Source organism: Fusarium solani (genome assembly GCF_023522795.1).
Source record: "Fusarium solani strain SB1 chromosome Unknown bctg00000009, whole genome shotgun sequence".
Classification (NCBI taxonomy): Eukaryota; Fungi; Ascomycota; class Sordariomycetes; order Hypocreales; family Nectriaceae; genus Fusarium; species Fusarium solani.
The window spans coordinates 2,270,985-2,290,443 of NW_027072144.1; the positions used below are offsets into that span (position 1 = coordinate 2,270,985).

The following is a 19,459-nucleotide window of genomic DNA, read 5'->3' on the forward strand; positions in this document are numbered from 1 at the left end:
AGCGCTCGAGCAGTATACCGCTACTGGTTTAGGCATTCATTCTGGCAGGCTTTGTAAATATATACCCACATGCCGTGCCCAAGACTTTACGGTTCAATCTGATTATGCCGCATATATTTACTCCATCATTAGAATTTTCACGCCATGCTCGAAATGACTTCCGCTCTGCTGCCGGTTATTGAGCCCATTCCCTTTGTCCCTGGGCCCCCAGAGTATCAATCCCTACGGCAAGCCCTACTAGAAGACTTCGGTGCGAGAGTTCCGAATGCCTTCAAACTCCCGCGATCAATTATTGATGATCCACCAAAGAATGTCTCCAGCATCCCACGAGATTGTGGCATCTTATCACCAGAAGAGATCGACATAACTGAAAACTATGACGTGGTCGCCCTCGCAGAGGCAATCGCATCCAAGACCTTTTCTGCTGTGGCCGTGGCGACCGCATTCGCGAAGCGGGCTATTATAGCCCACCAGCTTACGTGTTGTCTCACAGAATGGTTCATGGACGAGGCAATCGACCAGGCAAGGATGCTCGATGCCTACTTGGAAGACAACGGCAAACCAATCGGTCCCCTGCACGGCGTTCCTATCAGCGTCAAAATACGGATCTCTATCGCCGGCCACTGGTCTATGGCTGGCACTCTCGATACGTTGCAGAAGGCTAGCAAGGACTCCCAGCTGATCGCGATCTTACGCAATGCCGGAGCCGTTTTCTACTGCAAAACCAATCAACCGCAGTCCCTAATGCATCTCGAAACGCTCTCGATCTGGGGCCGAACACTGAATCCCTACAATATCAACCTATCATCGGGAGGGTCTAGTGGCGGGGAAGCGGCCCTTATAGCTCTTAGAGGATCCCTCCTTGGCCTCGGTACCGACATTGCCGGAAGCGTACGCGGCCCAGCCGGCTACTGTGGCATTTTTGGGTTTCGCCCAACTTCCCACGTATTGCCAACCAAGGACTTCCTGACCGGCGTTCCAGGTTTTGCAGCGGAACTTAATATTATGGGATGTGTTGGCCCTATGTGCACGACACTACGAGATATGGATCTCTTTATGAACATTGTGATGTTGGCGAAGCCGTATCTCAGAGATCCTCAGCTCATCCGCACTTCATGGTCAGGCCAACGTAACGAAACGCAGCCCGATGCCGCTCGGTTACGAATTGGGTTTATGATGAACGACGGGATGATTACGCCGCAACCCCCAGTGACAAGGGCCCTATTATGGGTGCGGTCTCAGCTCGAGAAATCCGATTCTTTTGAGATCAAGGACTTTCAACCTTTTCGAACTGCCGAGGCTATGAAGAATCTCTCCAGCGCGTACTGGCCTGATGGTGGGAAAGCTCTTAAGCACCATCTTTCCGCTAAGAAGGAACCTGTGCTTCCTTTGACAGCATGGGCCATCAAAGATGTGGAGAATATTGATATTGGAGTATCAGGGGTACTTGAACAACGTGGAAAGCGTGATGGGTTTCGCTATGACTTCGCCGAACATTGGGCTTCTCAACAAGTCGATGTTGTCATATGCCCAGTCTCGGTTGGGCCTGCTTGTTCCCACGATACGACATTTTATTGGAATTATACTTCCTTCTGGAACTACGTGGACTACCCTGGCGCGACCGTACCAACCCCGATCAAGGCTCTCAAGAGAGGGGCTGAAGACTATGGTCCAGAGAATCAGCTTCCTCTGAGCGATGAGTGTAGGCACGTCAGAAAACTTTGGGCTGATGGGGACTTTGAAAGAGGCTCCCCTCACTGTTCAGGTTATTGCTAGGAGATATCATGATGATGAGTTGTTCACTGCATTGAAGGCGGTGAATAATGCTCTACAGGCGTAGACACACCCCTCTATCACGAGCCTGAAGTAGCCTAAAAGCCTGCGCGAAGATTAATGCCACTGCTATAGTTTCCTACTAAATAGTTCTTCTTATCGGGCCTCAAAAAACTTGCCGTGTACGCCCTGTATGTATCCGGCCGGAAGACTTCGGTCGGCAGTTCGATTTGCCCCGCAAAGCGGTTCGCGGCATGAACTTTGCTCAGCAAGTAATCTCCGTTGGCAGGGCTTGAAGTTATCATTCGTTGCGCACTCGTTATCCGTCAAATATTTTCAGGCTCGGCGTCGTGTCGCCGCTCGAGAGGTCAGCAGAAATCTCTTCGAAAACTTCGTATGTCCTCCCTTTATCTTTACGGCTATTCTTGGCGGATGGCTTAGATTTGTGTTAGCGGTTCGGTTCGTGCTGTACCGGACAAGAAGACCCGTCACCGCCCTCCCCGCTTGTAAATGAAGTCACGATGATGCCGATGTTCAAGATATTACCTCAGCTTTTTAAATTCAGTTCTGAGAGCTTAAGACTCTATTTTGGGTCAAGAGACTGCCCACAGCGCCTTCTCCACACAAACTCCTACCAAATGGAAGAAATGCCTGCATCAAGGGCCCAACGCGGGCGAGGAAGTGTTCCAGTGCCTAGCGAGCTACCGGCGAGGCATCACAGCTGCCGCTTTCTCAACCTGGTGAAGTCGGCACGTAGACAACGCAAGCAATGCGGTTAGGGTCTCACAATCCGGTTAACTGGCATTGGAGTAACCGGCAGACTCTATGTTTCCTCGAGAGGCTTCTCAAGGCTTCTCAAGGCTCGCCGTAACGGCCAACTTAATTTGCAGGCTGCCAGATGTGGACAGAGAGACGGGTAGGTAAGGTGACTCTGGCCGGGTTTAGTCTGGCGAGCTCTGCGCCGCACAGGCCCAGATATTACCCTGACGTGTAACCACCAGTTATTAGAATGATAAGGAGTCTATTGTAGCTGTAGCTTAGCTAACGTAGTAATTTCTGCCACACTCCCTTCAATTGCCTTTATATCTTGTACAGCTAAAGAGATGCCAAAGTATTTATACAGGACATCTACTCGTTCTGCCTCGCAGGTTAATTGCTGTTCCCATACTACAGCCCCCCTTTTCCGCCATTTAAACAAATGGCCATCTACAATAAGAGCCCCATCAATATATCCGATGTTCGTTTCCGTTCCAACTTCTGCCTTTTCGTTGTTGCTTTCCGTGATGTGCTCGCTATGATACACCTCATTCTCCGCCGTGAACTTCACGGCTACAACCCTTTGAGTGAAAAAGCTTGAACTACTTTTTCGCAGGAGCCCAGTTGATGCAATTGATATCATCAAGTAGGAATTCGAAGTCCGCGAAGCAGTACTGTGGAATCCACGCAGCCTGAGCGTCTTTCCGATGTTCATATATCCACAACTTTTGATCCTGGCACAACGCCTGTGGAATACTGTCATATCGTACCCGCATCTGTCCAGGCTCTGAGTGACGCTGGACATCTCCGTCTTGCAATTTCAAATGGAGAATAGGCACTCGGGACCCGAAACACACGTCAATGGCGTAACGCACGCCGTCGATAATGACAACGTTTAGGCAGTGGGTAAGGCCCCCATAGCGAGACGATGCTCTATCATGAGGCCTAGCACCGACCATGTATACGGTGTAGCCAAGTGAACGTAACACCACGTGGAAAAACGTATTGTTCTCCATGCAATAACCTCCTCTCCTAGCATCACATACGATCTTATTGAAGAGATGTTCCGGGTCCAGATCAATGACGCGATGCCAAGAGTAATGGAGGGTGAGGTTCTCGAAAGGTACTTGTATAAGCTGGTGCTTCTGGAGGACTGTGAGGATCTCGAGCTGCCTCTCCGGTGAGAGACCGACGACCGTGAGGTGACGATCAGAGCTCGGAAGGCCAATTCGATCAAAGTAGCACCGGAGTTGTGTTTCATTATACACAATGTTTTGGGCCATTTTGTAAGCAGGTGGTAAGGACAAAATTGGGCGCAGATATTCCTATGAAAGAGAATTGTCGCAATGAAAAGTACCTCGTCAAAGGATGCGACTCCCACCTTATATTTGAAGACAAGTATCTTAGAGAACACGGGTATAACACAAGTGGGACTCTACATGCATTCTTGCACAAATGATCACCTGTATTCACGGAATTTCAACGCCGGAAAAGACTTCTATGTTCCGGCACGGACTAACTACAATGGTCCTACACAGCCATCCGGCTTCAATTCCGTTTCTCGTCCCGCACGAGGTATGGAAGGAGGAACGCAGCCAGCACAGTAGCAGCGTACAATCCCAGCACCAGCAAATGGTCCAGTCTTGGATACCCTTGGCAAACTAGACGGTCGCCGTACGCATTCCCTGAGCCAATCGTGACAAAACCCTGTGACGGGTTGTGACGTAAGCGCAATAACAGTCAGTCTCTGTCAGGTTGAGACCTGTTTTGTTGCAAGTGATACTGGGGGGGGGGGAACGTGACTGCGCCAGTTGCTGGCCTAAGAAGTTGTGCAAACCCAGTTCGGGTCCATTCACTAATTACAGATCATTAAGCCTACCTCCCGCCGCCGATCTGGATCTTATGCCGAGTTTTCAGAGAATGAGAGTAAGCGGGATTCAATCTAGGTGTTCCCCCCCCCCCAAAAAAAAATAAGTTTACATCATGATTGTTCTGAAAATAAGCCTCCATTTGCGCCTACACTCAATGTTTCCATGTTTATTGAGATATCCGGCGGGTGTTCCGCACGACATCGTCAATAGTTGTTGCAACATAAGACACATTTTCGGATCGCACTAGTATCTCGTCAGTTACGTGAACATCTCCCCGTACAATATCTTAAGATACTCACAACCAGATAGTGATATTCTGCCAGACTGAAGCATGTAGACATGGTGTTTTTGACGCATGATGGAAACTTGACCGGGGTCCAGGCCAGTATAGGAAAACATTCCGACCTGAGAAACAGTAAGATATTCGTCGATCAAATATTGACAAGAAATCAGGGCATACCTGAGATAAGAGGTGACCCCAAGAACCAGGGGTCTGCAAGTCCACCAGCTTGCGGTGCAATGCCTCTCGCATCGAACGGATACGGCCGCTCATCGAGGCCAGATCCTGGTTCCACTGCCGACGCAGCTCCGGATCTCGAAGGACTCGTTTGACAATAGCACTCCCCCCATCTAGGAGCCATCGAGTACTCCGCACGGATAAAGTGAGTAAGCTCCGAGAGAGCACGGTAGCAGTGCCCTCAGTGGAAGGATCAGCTAGTGCGACATGGCAAACGCCGACTCGCTGACCGTAGAGTCCAAAGTTCTTTGAGAAAGACTGAGCCACACATATATCAAGCTTCTGGTGGAAAAAGTATCGCACTGCCCAAGCATCAGCGTCGACATCCCCCGTTGCAAAGCCTTGATAGGCCGAGTCGAACAGGACGATAAGTCCGAGGCGCTGGCAAGCCTGGGCAATTTTCTTCCACTCGTCCTGAGTAGGATCGGATCCTGTTGGGTTGTGCGCGCAGGCGTGGAGCACAATGGCATCGCCTTTCTGTGCTTGAGTTGAGAGCAAATCAAGCATGCCTTGTAGATCCAGCAACTGCGCAGCGTTGTTATAGTAAGGGTATGGCCGGCAACGAATGCCCGCAAAGTCCCAAATCGTGTAATGGTTACTCCAAGTCGGATCCGGTAGCCAGACGTTGACTGGCTTGAACCGTCTCGCTATGAGTGTAGCGCCTAAATGATTGGCACCGGTTCCAGAAATTGCTTGCACAGAGATCACACGAGAGACATCCTGTTGGTTCGTGGTTTCATTGAAACCGAATGCAAGATCTCTCGCGGCCGACAGAAATTCCTCATCGCCAACGATGTCGACATACTCGTGGCGAGAGGGATCGCGTTCTTGATGGACGATATGCTCTGCTTTTTGTACAACAGGCAACGGCCAAGGCGCTCCTTGTTCTGAGCGAAAGACGCCGATGCTGAGGTTGACCTTGCGAGGGTCGGAGTCAAGATGGAACGCTTTGTTCACCTCGAATGGCTCATCACTGAGTGATGTGTTGTACGCGACTAAGTCTAGCGCTTCTGTGAGAGAGCCGTTCTCTGAAGCGGCGGGTGTCGATGATATCTGGCTGGGCATGTTGGCGGTCCTATCGTCAGGTTCTGCCAGTGGCTACCGTGATCTGGGCGGTCTGGCCGGCAGATGTAGTAAGACAAGTTGCTATGGATAAAGCGGCATGTGGGCGCTTTCTTACTATTACAGACAACAGGCCTTGAATACTTCGGGATAACGGCTACATCCGGTTGAGTCAGGAATTGTTCCGCCCTCTTACGGAGCCGAAGTCGGTTCGGCGTAAAATAGTCATCCACGCCCTGTGGTGGAGAATGGGCATGAAGCTATCCCAGCAGGATGTGGGTCCTGGAATTATTTCCGGTTCCGAAGCAAGATTTGGTGCCACAAGTCTCGGCAGTGGAGAAGCAGGGAGTCATCCACATGGTACGATTACACCAAAAGCTCTCCTCACACAAAGTCCCTCCCCGAGTGAGACTCTGGAGAGCCTCAGGTATAAATTGTTGTGCCCAAAGCCGACATACTTGTGACAGCCATCTACAAACCTCAATTCTCATTCCTGAAGCTACCTAGACCCACGATCGCGATGGTTAACGAAATCGACCTCGGCGAGTACCTTTTCAAGCGCCTGCACGAGGCTGGCGCTCGAGCTGTTCATGGGGTCCCCGGAGACTACAACCTGACCGCCCTCGACTACATCGAGCCAGCAGGCCTCGCCTGGATCGGCAACTGCAATGAACTCAACGCCGGCTACGCTGCCGATGGCTATGGCAGGATCAAAGGCATCGGCGCACTGGTCACAACCTTTGGGGTGGGCGAGCTTTCGGCCATCAACGCCATCGCCGGCGCTTATGCCGAGCGAAGCCCCCTGGTCCACATCGTGGGTACCCCAGCACGAGGCCTGCAACGACGGGGAGCGAAGCTGCATCACTCGCTTTGCAACGGAAAGCAGGACGACTTTTCCATGTTTGCCGACATGTGCTCGAAAATCACCTTGCTTCAGGAGAACTTGATGGATCCAGAAACAGCGCCGGAACAGATCGACCGCGCTCTCATCGCCTGCGTCAGACATCAACGTCCTGTATACATTCAGCTCCCAGCGGACATGGTTGACATCAAAGTGTCATCGACCCCTCTGCTGGTGCCATTGAACTTCTCCCTGGAGCCCAACGATAGTCAGGCGGAACATGCCGCTGCTGAAGCGATTCTCGACAAGATCTACCAGGCAAAGCAGCCATTTATCCTAGTTGACGCTGGCGCTTCTCGGTTCAACATGGCGGCAGAGACTAACGAACTGGTCAAAGCCACCGGCTTTCCTACTTCCACAACCCCGTTCGGCAAGGGAGTTGTTGATGAAACGGTGCATAATTTCCACGGGGTTTACGGCACCGTTGGTGACCATGTATATGTTGCCTGGGTCAAGGAGTGCGACTTGATCCTCTACCTTGGACCATTCGAAAACAATGTCAACACGTACTACTTTAAGACCATCCCAGAGCAGTCCAAGACAGTAAGATTCGATGAGGACTCTGTCCAAGTCGGCTATGCTGGCGGTGAGCCCAGGACATGGAAATTGCACCCGAAAGGACTCATCCGGCGCATCCTTGATCGGCTTGACAAGGGCGCTTTGAATCAATATGCCGAATACCCCCAGCTGCCTGATTTGCGTGTGCAACTGAAAAGCCTGCCTCCGGTGCAAAAGACGGAGCTCCTGCTCCAAGACACCTTCTGGAAACGAATCTCTGAGTTCTTTGAGCCAGGAGACGTCGTCATGACCGAGACCGGCACACCAAGTACTGGTGGCCGTGACTTTGTCTTGCCCCAGCAAACCACCTTGATCAACTCTGGCGTGTGGCTGTCCATCGGCTACATGCTTGGAGCTTCGCAGGGAGTCGCACTTGCCCAGCGAGATCTAGCAGCCGATGACAGGTCTCGCAGAGGGCGGACCATCTTGTTTGAGGGCGACGGAAGCTTCCAGATGACAGCGCAGGAGCTTAGCACTATCATTCACAAGAGACTTGACATAATCATCTTCCTCATCAACAATGATGGCTACACTATCGAGAGGCTGGTGCACGGAAAGGATGAGGCTTACAACGACATCGCCCCGTGGAGGTATCTAGAAGCTCCGAGCTGCTTTGGGGCACCGACCGACGGCTCTTACAAGACAATGACGGCCAGGGCGGCAAACTGGGGGGAGCTTACCGAGATTATTTCCAAGGATGAGTTCAAGTACGGTTCGGGACTTCGAATGGTTGAGGTATTGATGGACCGTATGGATGCGCCGGTCATCTTGAAGCGATTGTTAGAGAGCTACTCTGCTTCAGCCTCGTAAGGACTATTCGATAGAAAAGAGACAAGCATTTAAGAAATGAAAAAAAAAAAAAGGGAGGGGGGTTTGGTATTTTACCAGTTTCCACTCGTTGAGTCCCGATGGCGATCGTCTGCTATGATTCTAGATCGAGGCATGTTGTCAGCTCACGAGCACCAGCTCTGTTGAGGGCACGACTGCAAGCGCTGAATCCAACGGCCTTATGAGCCTCTACTATGGATGGCATGGGCAAGTCGGGTGGAGAGCACCGTCCCTTACCCCATCCCAAGGTGGCCAAGGGTTGTTGGTCTTTCCCGACAAAATCGCGGCAAACCTGTGCGCGGCCGAAATCTATGCTATTACTTTTTGCGCGACATCATATTCCGCAGCAGTATCAATGTCAATCTTGTCTCCCAGCAGCGTTGCCAGTGGTTCTTTTTTTGTTTTTTTCGGCTTAGTTGTGGCGACGACAAAGACGCAATCAGCCAGTCGCAGCTAGAAAGTGACGAAGTGTCAAAATGCAGATCGTGGGCCACGCAAATACGGGGTACCCGTTGGCACATGTGGGTCAAGCCCCAAGCGAGTCAACTAAGCAAGCTTGGGGCTTGACGAGTAGGAGTCCAAGCATTTATAAATTAGCAGTCGCTAACCTTTGCCGTTCCGGTATTTCTCCCTCCCCATGCTGAACCCCGCTCTACCCGGGATCTGCACCAAGACTCGCGTCAAATGTCTTGAATTGCAACACGATTCCTCAGGAACCAGACGACGTATCTCCGCAAAAGGCAGACAAATCATCTAGCATGGACCAAAGTGACCCGGGGACTGGGGGGTCCCAGTCAGGACCAAGACGAAAACGCGGCCAGTACACCAATCTAGCTTGGTAACTTCCAACTACCTTGATGCGACTTTCAGTGGGTATTAATAACAGTATTTTTGTAGCTACGAATGCAAGAAGCGCAAGACAAAATGCAACAGCGCACATCCTTGTAGCCAATGCGCAAAAGCTGGCAGAGAATGTACGTCTTCGTCCGGCTGCTACAGGTTCTCAGACACTCACATCTCTAAGGCACCTTTCCCCCCAAGTACCGCGTCGCCGAGGAACAACTTTGTGAGACTCTCTCCTTCTGGGCTACGGCATCATCACTCACATTCGCAGCGGTCCCATGGAGACCAGGAAGATTCTCAAGAGGCTGTCCGATATTGAAAACCAGATCCGGCCGTCACCAGCCCAACTACCCCTTCCGACAGGTCTTTCAGCAGCTGATTCTGCTTCTGATCTTAATTCCCAGGGTGTTCAGAATGCCATTCTCGGCATCCCAGAGCCCACAGACGACAACTCGATGCCTCCCCTGTCGTCACCCCGTGCCAATTCTTCCGCTCCACGACAGGTCCCGATGGAGCAACATATGCCGTTTGGACCACCTAATGCTCTCAACATGGGCTTGCCAAGCGATTCTCCCTTATCAAGCCCCTACTCGACAAATTGCAACCGAGGTTCCGAGGCCGGAACCGCAAGCATCTACACACCAGCAACTGCCCACTACAAGTTCAATATTGGTCTTGCCCAGACAAATCTGCTTGCTCGTGGTGTCTACCCTCCCGCTCACAACGGCATCAGCGGCGCCGCCTTTACAGGTGCGAATTCTAGTCGCCTGGCGTCACCAGCGCCCCAGTTTGCGCGCCCAGACGAACCTTTTGTTGACCCAATTTGGTTAATCGACCGCATGGAGGCTATGCGGCTTTGCAATGTCTACGAAGAGGAGATCAACATTTCACATCCATTTCTCGACATGGCCACGATTCGAGACAACGTCAAAACGCTGTACGACTCTATCGACATTCTTCTTCGCCATGGATGTGCACGAATCTCGTTAAAAGACACCGCCATAATCGGAAAGGACGACTTGCAAATAGTCAAGCTGGTGTTCGCTACCGCTTTGATTACGGAGACAGGTGGTCCCGGCAGCCTGGCCAAGGCACTTTTTGACGATGTCAAATCCTCCACCAGAGATAAATTCTGGGAGGATGTTACTATTCCAACCATCGTCATTTTCTTTCTCCTGGTACGTCGAAAGGGGATCCGCGATAACACCTAGCTAACAGGCAAACATAGGCAATGTGGCAGTTCCTGGCGGATAACGACCGGCTCGCTTGGCGGCTTACAGGTTTCGTTGCGCGCTGGTGCTTGGAGATAGGACTGAATCAATCTCTATTCATTCGACAGGTGCCTAGAAGCGACCACGATCGTAAGATGGCAGTTCGTCTCTTTTGGTGCATCCACGCCTTGGATCGGCGATGGAGCTTTGGGAATGGTTTACCATTCGTGATTCAGGACTCAGATATTGACAAGAACTACCCAGAGCCGGTAAGTCGAGATTGATTCTGACTGAATTCGACTAACCGTTTTACCTAGGATGATCAAGTCCCGTATCTCAAAGCAATGGTTGCGTTTAGCTACATTATGTCGGCCGTATGGTACGCATCGTACAGCTCTCCGATAGATCGATCCAAGACCAAAGGGCGGGATGAAGCATCTTATCTCGACTTTCGCATTACCAAATGGTGGGACGAACTGCCAGCAGAATTGCAGCTGGGCAAAAATGACGACCAGTTCTCGCGTGGCACGAAGCGGCTGCGGATTCTCCTGTACCTCAGGCGGTGCCAGCTCAAGATTCTGCTTCATCAGTCGGTGCTGCATTCACCGCTGCTTATCCAGGAGCACTCCCAGGTTGCGGACGGCGTTGTCCAGCTAGCGAAAGACGTAATTTGGAAGCTAGATAACCTTCATCGCTCGACAGACATCTACTCTACCCAGCAGATGTGCTTCAACTACTTCCTGGTCCTCTCGCTGGGCGTCATCTTCCTCGCCATTTCGCAGGCCCCGGATAGATTTGCACGCACCGTTCAAGCCGAGTTCCACGCCGCGCTGGATCTGGTCGAGAGCCTGAGCTCGAACTCATATGTTTCTCAGAGGCTGTGGAGGTTCATCAGTGGTCTGAGGCCCCTCGGCGACAGGTTGGCCTCTAAGGGCGCGGACCAGACTGCGCATGCGGGTAAAGATAGCGAAGGCCCCGTGGTGCTGGAGCAGACCCAAAACATTCTTGAGCCTGATCTGGGATTTCTCCAATTCACCGAAGACGCTTTTATGCCGCTTCAGCCATTCGAAGAACCGGTCGATGCCGCGCAGCTGATGGAGAGCATGAAATCCATATTTGAGGCCATGGAAGGAGACTGGGGCCAAGGGAGTGTTCAAAATTGACTATGAATTTGCATTTAAAATGCGTTTAATCGACTTCGTTTAAAATATTGTGCCGTTGTTAATGACGAAATCGATTCAATGTGAAGCCCGTCGGAACACTGATGGTGCCAGACGAACAGCGACACAGGGATCCCCAATCCGGCGCTCAACTGGGTGGACCACTACGGAATAACCGTACACCTTCGGAATACGGAATACGGAACACAATTAGCCCAGGCCCTGTCATCTGCACTCTGGCAAGCTGATGGTCGCCACCCACTTTACGTGCTCCGCCGCAGAATATCACCGCTTCGGATGGGTTAATCTACGCCCTGTCTTGGAATATCGATTGCCTGTATATGATCGTGATTGGTGTCCTTATCCTTCCATGGACCGATCACGCCTTGTCCTGTCATTGCGGCCCGTTTGGTCGGCTACCGGTTCCCGACCCATTGCTTGGAATTAGCCCCTTTTGTCGACCTGGAATGGGTTACTCACGTGGCCGCCATGATAGTTACCAGATCACCACCATCACCTTCGTATGTGGTACAGCTCTTTGTCACACTTTCTAGACTTTAGCTGCCTCAGCTATGATATAGCGATTTTGCCTCTACCTCTCTAATTATAAGTCTGTGCTCCCTGTCTAGGTAGAGGTTTTATGGAGAAGCCTACTATGTTGGATATGAAAAGTATAGACCTAGCACAATTTCCTGAGAAAATCATTACGATAGAGAGATCGTGCAGATGCCTTATTTTGCTGTCAAAACACCTGCTATGCTGAATACACACTTTTTGTCATCGCTCTGATACCAACACTACTAACACGGGTGTTTGGCTGCCACTGGTCCCAATGAAAGATGACAACGCAACTGTTAGTTACATATCATCCTAAACCATGATTGGCTGGGGCATGTCTTCGGTAGCAGCGAAACTAATCCTCCCAGCCGGCAAGAAGTAAAGCGCAACTACCGCGCCCTTCCGCACCTAGATCAGCCATTTCAGCGAAAGTCTTTCCAATTGGCAGGTTTATCGGCTCACCTCGGGATAGTGGTGTGTGCCTGCACCAGGGCTTGTCCAGCCAGCGCCTTGCCATCCCTTCATCCCCTTGAGCTCAGCTCCCTCATCGATCTGGATGACACAGTTGATCTCTCCGTAAGGATGTGAGTGATACTCTCCCTTGTACACCTCTTGACTGTCCATGAACACAGTGGTGATGCTGAAGTGATGTGTAGCAGGCTTGGGGAGGCTAACTCTCGAACGACGGTATCGAGCGCCGTCTATCTCGATTGTTGCGCACCAACCCTCGTTGTTCTTGATTCCTTGGCGGACGTACTTGCAGAAGTCCTCATAGTAAGGGTTTCCCGGTCCGTAGTTCTCATTCAAGTACTTTTCGAGGTCTTGCCCTGGGGTCCTGGAATTATTAGTCTGCGGTAACTGCATGTGAGATTGTTGACGCACAAGTTCTTAACTTCGGCAAAGAACTCAGAGGCTCTTTCCACCAAGGCCTTTGCCGTGGGATATTTGCTCAGGTCGACTTCTTCTCGCTCATCATTGAACGTGGCGGGGAGATTTTTGACGTTGCTCATGGTTGCAATGGATATCAACGGCGTCAAGAGTGGTGCAATCTGAATAGGTGTTTTGGAAGCTCAACTTTGATGCTGAAATCAGTTGGTACTGGAAGTTATTTATCGACGACAGAGAGGATCTTTTGAGTTGAACAAGTGATATCAAAGGCCAGGTCCTGTATGTGGCTGTTCGTCAGTCCGGAAGTCACGGAATTAGTTCCGAACGGAATTTCAACCAACAGGAGCCCTGGGATTCTCCATCATCAGCACCACTCTCTCATCCACAATGTAATGTTTCGATACGGCACGGAAACATGGCCAATTCCGTCCTTCGCTGGGTTGCATGTGGCCAATATTACGCTCCCTTCGGGTTCAGGCACAGTTGAAGTGGCATGTCGTGATATACAGTTCAGGCCTCACAAATGGCTTCCTTGTCACTGAATATCACATAGAGGCTATAAAGACAGTCCTGCTTCGCTCAATATCCGGATAGCTCATTCAACAAGCATCATCCCGAAAAGGTCTACAAAACCATGGAGCGACTAGACATTGCAATTATTGGCGCAGGTAAGGTCCTCTTCTGGAAGACCTTGGCACTTCCTAGCTAATTTTCCTAGGCTGGCATGGCCTTGCCATGGCAAAGACATACCTGGAAGTCTGCCCAGATGCAAGCATGGCCATCTTCGACGGGGCAGCTTCTATTGGGGGTACTTGGGCAAAGGAAAGGCTTTACCCGGGCTTGAAAACAAACAACCTCCTCGGCACGTATGAGTTTTCGGACTTCCCCATGACCCCCGGCCGGTTCGACGTCAAAGAAGGACAACACATTCCCGGTCAGGCTGTGCACGAGTACCTCACACAATTCGCGGATCACTTCTACCTCACGTCGCGCATCCAACTGAGGCAAAAGGTGGAGACGGCAGAGCTCTTGGAAGATGGCTCTTGGTCCCTGCGGATCGTCTCTACGGAGTTAGAGACCGAACCAAGAACCGTCGTTGCCAAGAAGCTTGTGGTGGCAACTGGACTCACCTCTGAGCCTTTCATGCCTAAATTTGCAGGAGAGAAAGATTTCAACAGACCCTTGTTTCACGCCAAAGAGCTGAGGGATCGCGCTGACGAGGTCGAGAAAGCCCGCAAGGTCGTCGTCCTGGGTGGCAACAAGTCCGCATGGGATACCTGCTTTTTCGCCGCAAAGACAGGGGCCCATGTGCACATGGTCATGCGACCCAATGGTGGCGGCCCGAGTTGGGTTTGGCCTGTGTTGTTCTCCCCCTTCAAGGTCTCGGTCCAGCGTCTGGCAGCCACCCGGTTCTTCACCTGGTTTGACCCTTGCATTTGGAGCGAGTCGAGTGGGACAGTAGGCTGGGTCCGTAGCGCCCTCCATGGGACCCGTCTTGGTCGAGTGGTGGTATCGAAATTCTGGAACACGCTTCAAGGTTTTGCGCAAAGAGCTCACCGTTACGATGACCACCCCGAAACACGGAGGCTGAGGCCCTGGGTGAGCCCGTTCTGGATGGGCAACTCACTGAGCATTCACAACTATGCCTCTCCGTGGTTTGATCTAGTCCGCGAGGGCAAGATCACGGTGCATATTGCCAACGTCTCTTCACTGTCGGGTGGCACAGTGCACCTTTCAAACGGCGAGAATTTGAATGTGGACGCATTCGTATGTTGCACTGGCTGGGCCACAGAGCCTCCTGTCCGTTTCTTGCCAAAAGAGATAAAGCCAGAATTGGGCCTGCAGCGGAGCAACAGTATCGAAGATCGGAAAATGACAGAGATGGCTCGCGCAGAGATCTTCAGACGATTGCCTGCTGTTCGAGGCCCTCCAAACCGACATCTTCCGCCCGGGACGGCGATGCCCGTCACCAAAGCACCCACATCTCCCAGCAAGACCTCTTCCGGCTACCAACTCTACCGTTTCCTCGTGCCTTCAGACGAAAAACTTTTGAGGCAGCGCAACATTGCCTTTATTGGCTCTCACCTCGCACTTAACGCCACCATGATTGCACAGCTGCAGGCTTTGTGGGTTACTGCCTTTTTCGTGGATGAATTGCCTCACTTGACTGCGGATACTTTGAATCATAATAAGGTTAGGTACGAAGCCATCCTCCATAACGAGTACTCCGCGATCAGGCACCCACATGAAGCTGGCGGAGCCGGTACTAGATGTCCTGATTTGGCTTTTGACTGCTTGTCGTACATGGACCTGCTTGGCAATGACTTGGGACTCCCAAGGTATAGGAAGTACGGTCGAACTGGAGTCTGGTCGGAGATATTTTACCGGTATGGTCCAAGTGACTTTAAGGGCATGGTGCAGGAATGGCTAGGCGAAAGACGCAAAGTCTCCATTCACAGAAATTGGAGCCGGGTATAAGTGTTGCTGTTGAAGGTGGTCGTTTGGACATGAGTGTGGGCGAGTGGACATGGATGTTGTTGCGAATGAGTGCTGTGGTAAGTACCAACGCATGATAGATATTTACAACCTTCTGGGTCTAAATACCTCGCGTCTTCACAAACATTCGGCTATCTCAATACGTCCCTACTAGACAGTGGCTATTAGAACTATAGTAGAATTCGTTTTTGTGCCCTGCTTTACACTCTGTTGTAGAAGAGCCAATGCCATGATCATCTTAATGAGCAACTCTGCAAAATTACTCCCAAGTCCCGACTTAATGCCACATATTTCCGCAGCTTTCTCCTTCGCGATACCGGGGACTATAAGTGTAAGGCTAAGCGTACTCAAGCCTCGAACCCAGGACACCCTGACGAACGGAAGCCGGGGATCATTCGTGCAAAGGAGTGCAGCTGCAATAAGGAGATCTTTTCGGTCATGTCTAGTGACTACGATTTGTTTGGGTCCTGATTCCTCCCGCTCCTCGCTCTCAATGAAGAAATGATCCATGACCTTTCATCAACTAACCAAGGCCGCCATCAGGCACCCACCTTCCGGCTTCAACGTAATTCCTTGGTAAAGGCGTGGGAGGCAAAACCGACCGCCCCAGGCAATATAAAACATACTGGGACTACCATTCCATCCGGATCTGCCATAGACAGCCTAGTAGTCAATGACAATTTCAATTGTAGTAGAAATGTTTTTTCTGCCCCACTTTACAGGGGGTAGAGTTGATTTAAACGACAGGGGTAGAGTTGAATTTCTGGGAGCCAATTACAGCTCGTCTTAAGACTTACGTAAGGAGACGCGACTTGATAGACGCGTTAAGCACATACGAAGCACTCTTCGCGTCCAAGTCACATATTCTACACCCCGTGATGTGCCTTGTGTACGAAGCCATCGGGTCAGTCGAAATTGCCCTTTCGAGTTTCGCGGTCATTACGCTAGCCTATTTTGAACTTAGTGCTCAAAACCTCTAGCCAACCAGAATTTAGCGGTCACACACTAACTTCATTTGATTTTCGCGGTCACGCACTAGCCTAATCAAGATTTCGCGGTCAACTCAGGGGCAAGCTCATCTCATCAAGCTGCAGGAACTTCCAGACGGTCCAGGTCAATCATTGTAATACTGCATCTTGACCACTATGCCCGAAGCACCCAAGAAGCGTGGGCGACCTCGAAAGTACGATACACCAGAGGAGAAAGCAAGGCAAGATGTCATTGCTAAACGCGCTCGACGACGGCTTCGGAGCTCCTCGGTGCATGGAGATATCCGATTTCAAGTCTATGTCCCCCAACCGATAGAAGCTTTGCGGCCTCCATCCTCGCTGCAACGTCACACAGAGTCGACAAGCTGCCTCGGTGTCCTCGCAAACGCCGCTAGCCGATCAGATCGAGCTGAGACGCCACCCCCACCAGCTCTGAACCATATTACAAGCAACATCATTGTGGCCGGAAATGGATTGCGTCCACAACCAACGGAAGAGTCTATGTTGGTACAGCCGTGTCTGCAGAATCTACTGTTGTTGAATTGCGCAGTGATGCTGGGTGTGATTGATAAAATCAAGGTTATTATTATTATTGTCATGGTGAGAGCTCCCTAGGGGTTTATATCCCATGCGATTCCATCTAGGACTTTCAACTTTCAATCTAGGACTTTGTGATGTGACCCTGAAGTGAGGGGGAAGCTCCCAATTATTCCAACATCAGCGAGGTCTCACCAGGGGTCGGCTTGAACTGTAGGCCAGGAGGGAAAGAAGGAAGTATTAATATTGTCTATGAAGAAGTCGATGTTTGCCCCTGTGATCAGACAGCTAGAGAGGGTTCTTATACCTCTAGGCCTGACCGGGCTGGGCTTGAATAGGTCCTGAATCCATATTCCAGCCAGGGCCGCTTCATTGTAAGCATATGGTTAAGCTTAGCTGCTATAAATGAGTTATAATGTATCAGTACTAGCGACCCAATCAGTCAATCATCAAGAAGGGTGGACTTGTATGATTTCACTGATGAACGCATGGCTAGCTAGCTGTTCGAAGAGTCAGTGTCCCACGTTCTAAAAGTTTCAAGGTGAATCATTTTTTGGGTAATTTAGGGGTTCAGAATTTCGATTATGCTTCAGTGTTCGTCTCTCTTCGTTACTACCTGGAATCTCTCAGCTGACCCTGTCTACCAAGTCCTTCACAACCTGGGGATCACTCGGCCCATCGTGCGGTATCGAGAAGTACATGGGCTCGAAGGCTCTGCCATTCAACAAGTTGGGATCAGCTCCGTGCTCTAACAGCCATTCTGCATACTCCCAATCCTGCCCTGCGCACGCAAACGCAAAAGGTGTAAGATCCTCCATCCTCGAGGGTCGAGTAATGTCCAGAAAGGGAACATTCTTGATGTCGTTGACGCCCGCCATCCCCGATGAGAGAATGAACTCAGCCATGGGGCGGCGCACGGAAAAGGCTGTGGCGCCGGCCCCTCCCCTCCATTTGACCAGCTCATGTAACGGCATTGCATACGCGGGATCCGCACCGTGAGCCACAAGCAGGGCTACCAGTGTGGGGTCCCCTGTCAGGATGGCATGGCCGAGGACTCTGCTGGAGGCGCGGCGGCTCAAGGGCTTCGAATCCCCTATGCCGACGTTGTGGTGGCTGATCATGGGATCTGCGCCGTGAGATAGCAGGAATGTGAGGAGAGGTCTGTTTTCGAGGCTCTCAATGATTGGACTGACCCTGCGAGTGTTGTCCCTGTAGGAGAATCCAGTCCACAGCCGATTGGGATGCCAGCCAAAGTCGAGAAATACCTCAAGCAGTGGTATCGAGACTTCTCTGCCTTTGTCAAAGAGGGTCACCACCTTTCCCTGGCCGCCCCGATACTTCGCCGGCTCGGTCCAAGACCGTAAAAAGACATTGTCGTGCAGGATGGTCCCATGCTTCAGTAGGCACCGAGCGACGGCGGGTTGATTCCCGAAGGAAGCCTTCTCAAGACCGTACTGGCACACTGCCTGGGTCGGGTTGCAATCTTGAAGATAGGATTCGACCTGGGGCAGCCAGCCTTGGGCGCATGCAACGTAAAACCCCAACTCCCGCGGGTCGGTCTGGCTGATGACATTGGCGTTGGTGGAGTACTCGGGCCTGGGCAGGCGAGGCGGCAGTGCTGGAAGGTCACGGTCATCTTGAGATGCCAAGCCTGGCTGGGGCGGATATGCGGCTATCTTCCTCTCCGCACGGCGCCGGTTGGCGTTTGCCAGCTCCATCCTGGCGATGTGGTCGCGGATGTTGCCGAGGTCATCCATGGTGGTGTTTCGGATAGACCAGTTGGGGGTGGAGACAGCGACTGGGCCTTCGGAGGCGATGTAGGGTTTATCTGGGCTGTAATCACGCAGGAAAAGCGGAAGAAGGTCAAGGCAGTGTCTGCATTGTCGGCCTTGTTAAGTATGCGCATGCAGTGACCCGAGTGATGAGACAGGTTGAACCCTGGATATTTGGCCTTGGCTATGTCCTATCTGAAACGCCCTAGGCCCAAATCCACCCAGTACCTGCATATTCACATTCATGCAAGAATCACCTGTTCCCTGCTCAGAGTTTGCTGCGGTCCACAATACATGCGGTCAGCACTGCCCTACAGACATTGTTTAACCCTTCTGGGCATACTCTGCGGCATTCAACTTGAAACATGATCTTCTTTTGAGCTGAGCCGGCTTTGGTGAATGGGGAGATTGTGTGAAAGGCATCGGATCAGCTTGTGCACCCTCGCGAACTGTCCGCCTGCACAGTTCGTTTAGCGTTTCCCGACATGCCATACGTTTATTCAACTCGAAACATGATCTTCTCCGGATGATCGGCGTGTTTGATGAAGTGTGGAGAGTGCGCCCGCTGCCAATGGCACGTTGCATACTTGGGCATTGTAGAGTAGAGGGAGCTCTACCCACTTCTCTACCCTACCCAGGTAGAGGAGTGGTCTCCTCTACCCTACCCGGGTAGAGTGGGTAGAGTAGTGGGTAGAGTGCCGGTAGTGGGTAGATTGGTGGGTAGACCATAAGGTAGGTA

The 19,459-nt window shown here is 51.5% G+C and overlaps 9 protein-coding genes across 9 annotated transcripts; 5 read left to right on the forward strand and 4 right to left on the reverse strand.

Annotated features, from left to right (window-relative positions):
• Positions 1-153: 153 nt before the first annotated feature.
• On the forward strand, positions 154-1,776 carry MRS44_013756 (uncharacterized protein; the record flags this gene model as incomplete). The annotated part of the gene is made up of 1 exon (XM_046278073.2): positions 154-1,776. One exon carries the CDS (start codon positions 154-156, stop codon positions 1,774-1,776), a length of 1,623 nt encoding a protein of 540 aa, XP_046123353.2.
• Positions 1,777-3,131: 1,355 nt separating this feature from the next.
• Positions 3,132-3,812, reverse strand: MRS44_013757 (uncharacterized protein; the record flags this gene model as incomplete). The annotated part of the gene is made up of 1 exon (XM_046274420.2): positions 3,132-3,812. The coding sequence occupies one exon, from the start codon at positions 3,810-3,812 to the stop codon at positions 3,132-3,134; it is 681 nt and encodes a 226-aa protein (XP_046123352.2).
• A 754-nt stretch (positions 3,813-4,566) lies between these two features.
• MRS44_013758 (uncharacterized protein) lies at positions 4,567-5,982 on the reverse strand (the record flags this gene model as incomplete). The annotated part of the gene is made up of 3 exons (XM_046272466.2): positions 4,567-4,643; positions 4,700-4,805; positions 4,861-5,982. The coding sequence occupies 3 exons, from the start codon at positions 5,980-5,982 to the stop codon at positions 4,567-4,569; spliced, it is 1,305 nt and encodes a 434-aa protein (XP_046123351.2).
• A 517-nt stretch (positions 5,983-6,499) lies between these two features.
• MRS44_013759 (uncharacterized protein) lies at positions 6,500-8,248 on the forward strand (the record flags this gene model as incomplete). Its single annotated transcript, XM_046278072.2, has 1 exon — positions 6,500-8,248. The coding sequence occupies one exon, from the start codon at positions 6,500-6,502 to the stop codon at positions 8,246-8,248; it is 1,749 nt and encodes a 582-aa protein (XP_046123350.2).
• A 1,139-nt stretch (positions 8,249-9,387) lies between these two features.
• On the forward strand, positions 9,388-11,483 carry MRS44_013760 (uncharacterized protein; the record flags this gene model as incomplete). The annotated part of the gene is made up of 3 exons (XM_065617208.1): positions 9,388-10,287; positions 10,338-10,589; positions 10,638-11,483. The coding sequence occupies 3 exons, from the start codon at positions 9,388-9,390 to the stop codon at positions 11,481-11,483; spliced, it is 1,998 nt and encodes a 665-aa protein (XP_065473280.1).
• An 867-nt stretch (positions 11,484-12,350) lies between these two features.
• MRS44_013761 (uncharacterized protein) lies at positions 12,351-13,048 on the reverse strand (the record flags this gene model as incomplete). The annotated part of the gene is made up of 3 exons (XM_046283278.2): positions 12,351-12,446; positions 12,501-12,873; positions 12,921-13,048. The coding sequence occupies 3 exons, from the start codon at positions 13,046-13,048 to the stop codon at positions 12,351-12,353; spliced, it is 597 nt and encodes a 198-aa protein (XP_046123348.1).
• Positions 13,049-13,560: 512 nt separating this feature from the next.
• On the forward strand, positions 13,561-15,893 carry MRS44_013762 (uncharacterized protein; the record flags this gene model as incomplete). The annotated part of the gene is made up of 4 exons (XM_065617209.1): positions 13,561-13,594; positions 13,645-15,313; positions 15,358-15,481; positions 15,639-15,893. 4 exons carry the CDS (start codon positions 13,561-13,563, stop codon positions 15,891-15,893), a joined length of 2,082 nt encoding a protein of 693 aa, XP_065473281.1.
• Positions 15,894-16,567: 674 nt separating this feature from the next.
• Positions 16,568-17,026, forward strand: MRS44_013763 (uncharacterized protein; the record flags this gene model as incomplete). Its single annotated transcript, XM_065617210.1, has 1 exon — positions 16,568-17,026. The coding sequence occupies one exon, from the start codon at positions 16,568-16,570 to the stop codon at positions 17,024-17,026; it is 459 nt and encodes a 152-aa protein (XP_065473282.1).
• A 548-nt stretch (positions 17,027-17,574) lies between these two features.
• Positions 17,575-18,705, reverse strand: MRS44_013764 (uncharacterized protein; the record flags this gene model as incomplete). The annotated part of the gene is made up of 1 exon (XM_046275748.2): positions 17,575-18,705. The coding sequence occupies one exon, from the start codon at positions 18,703-18,705 to the stop codon at positions 17,575-17,577; it is 1,131 nt and encodes a 376-aa protein (XP_046135005.2).
• Positions 18,706-19,459: the final 754 nt, after the last annotated feature.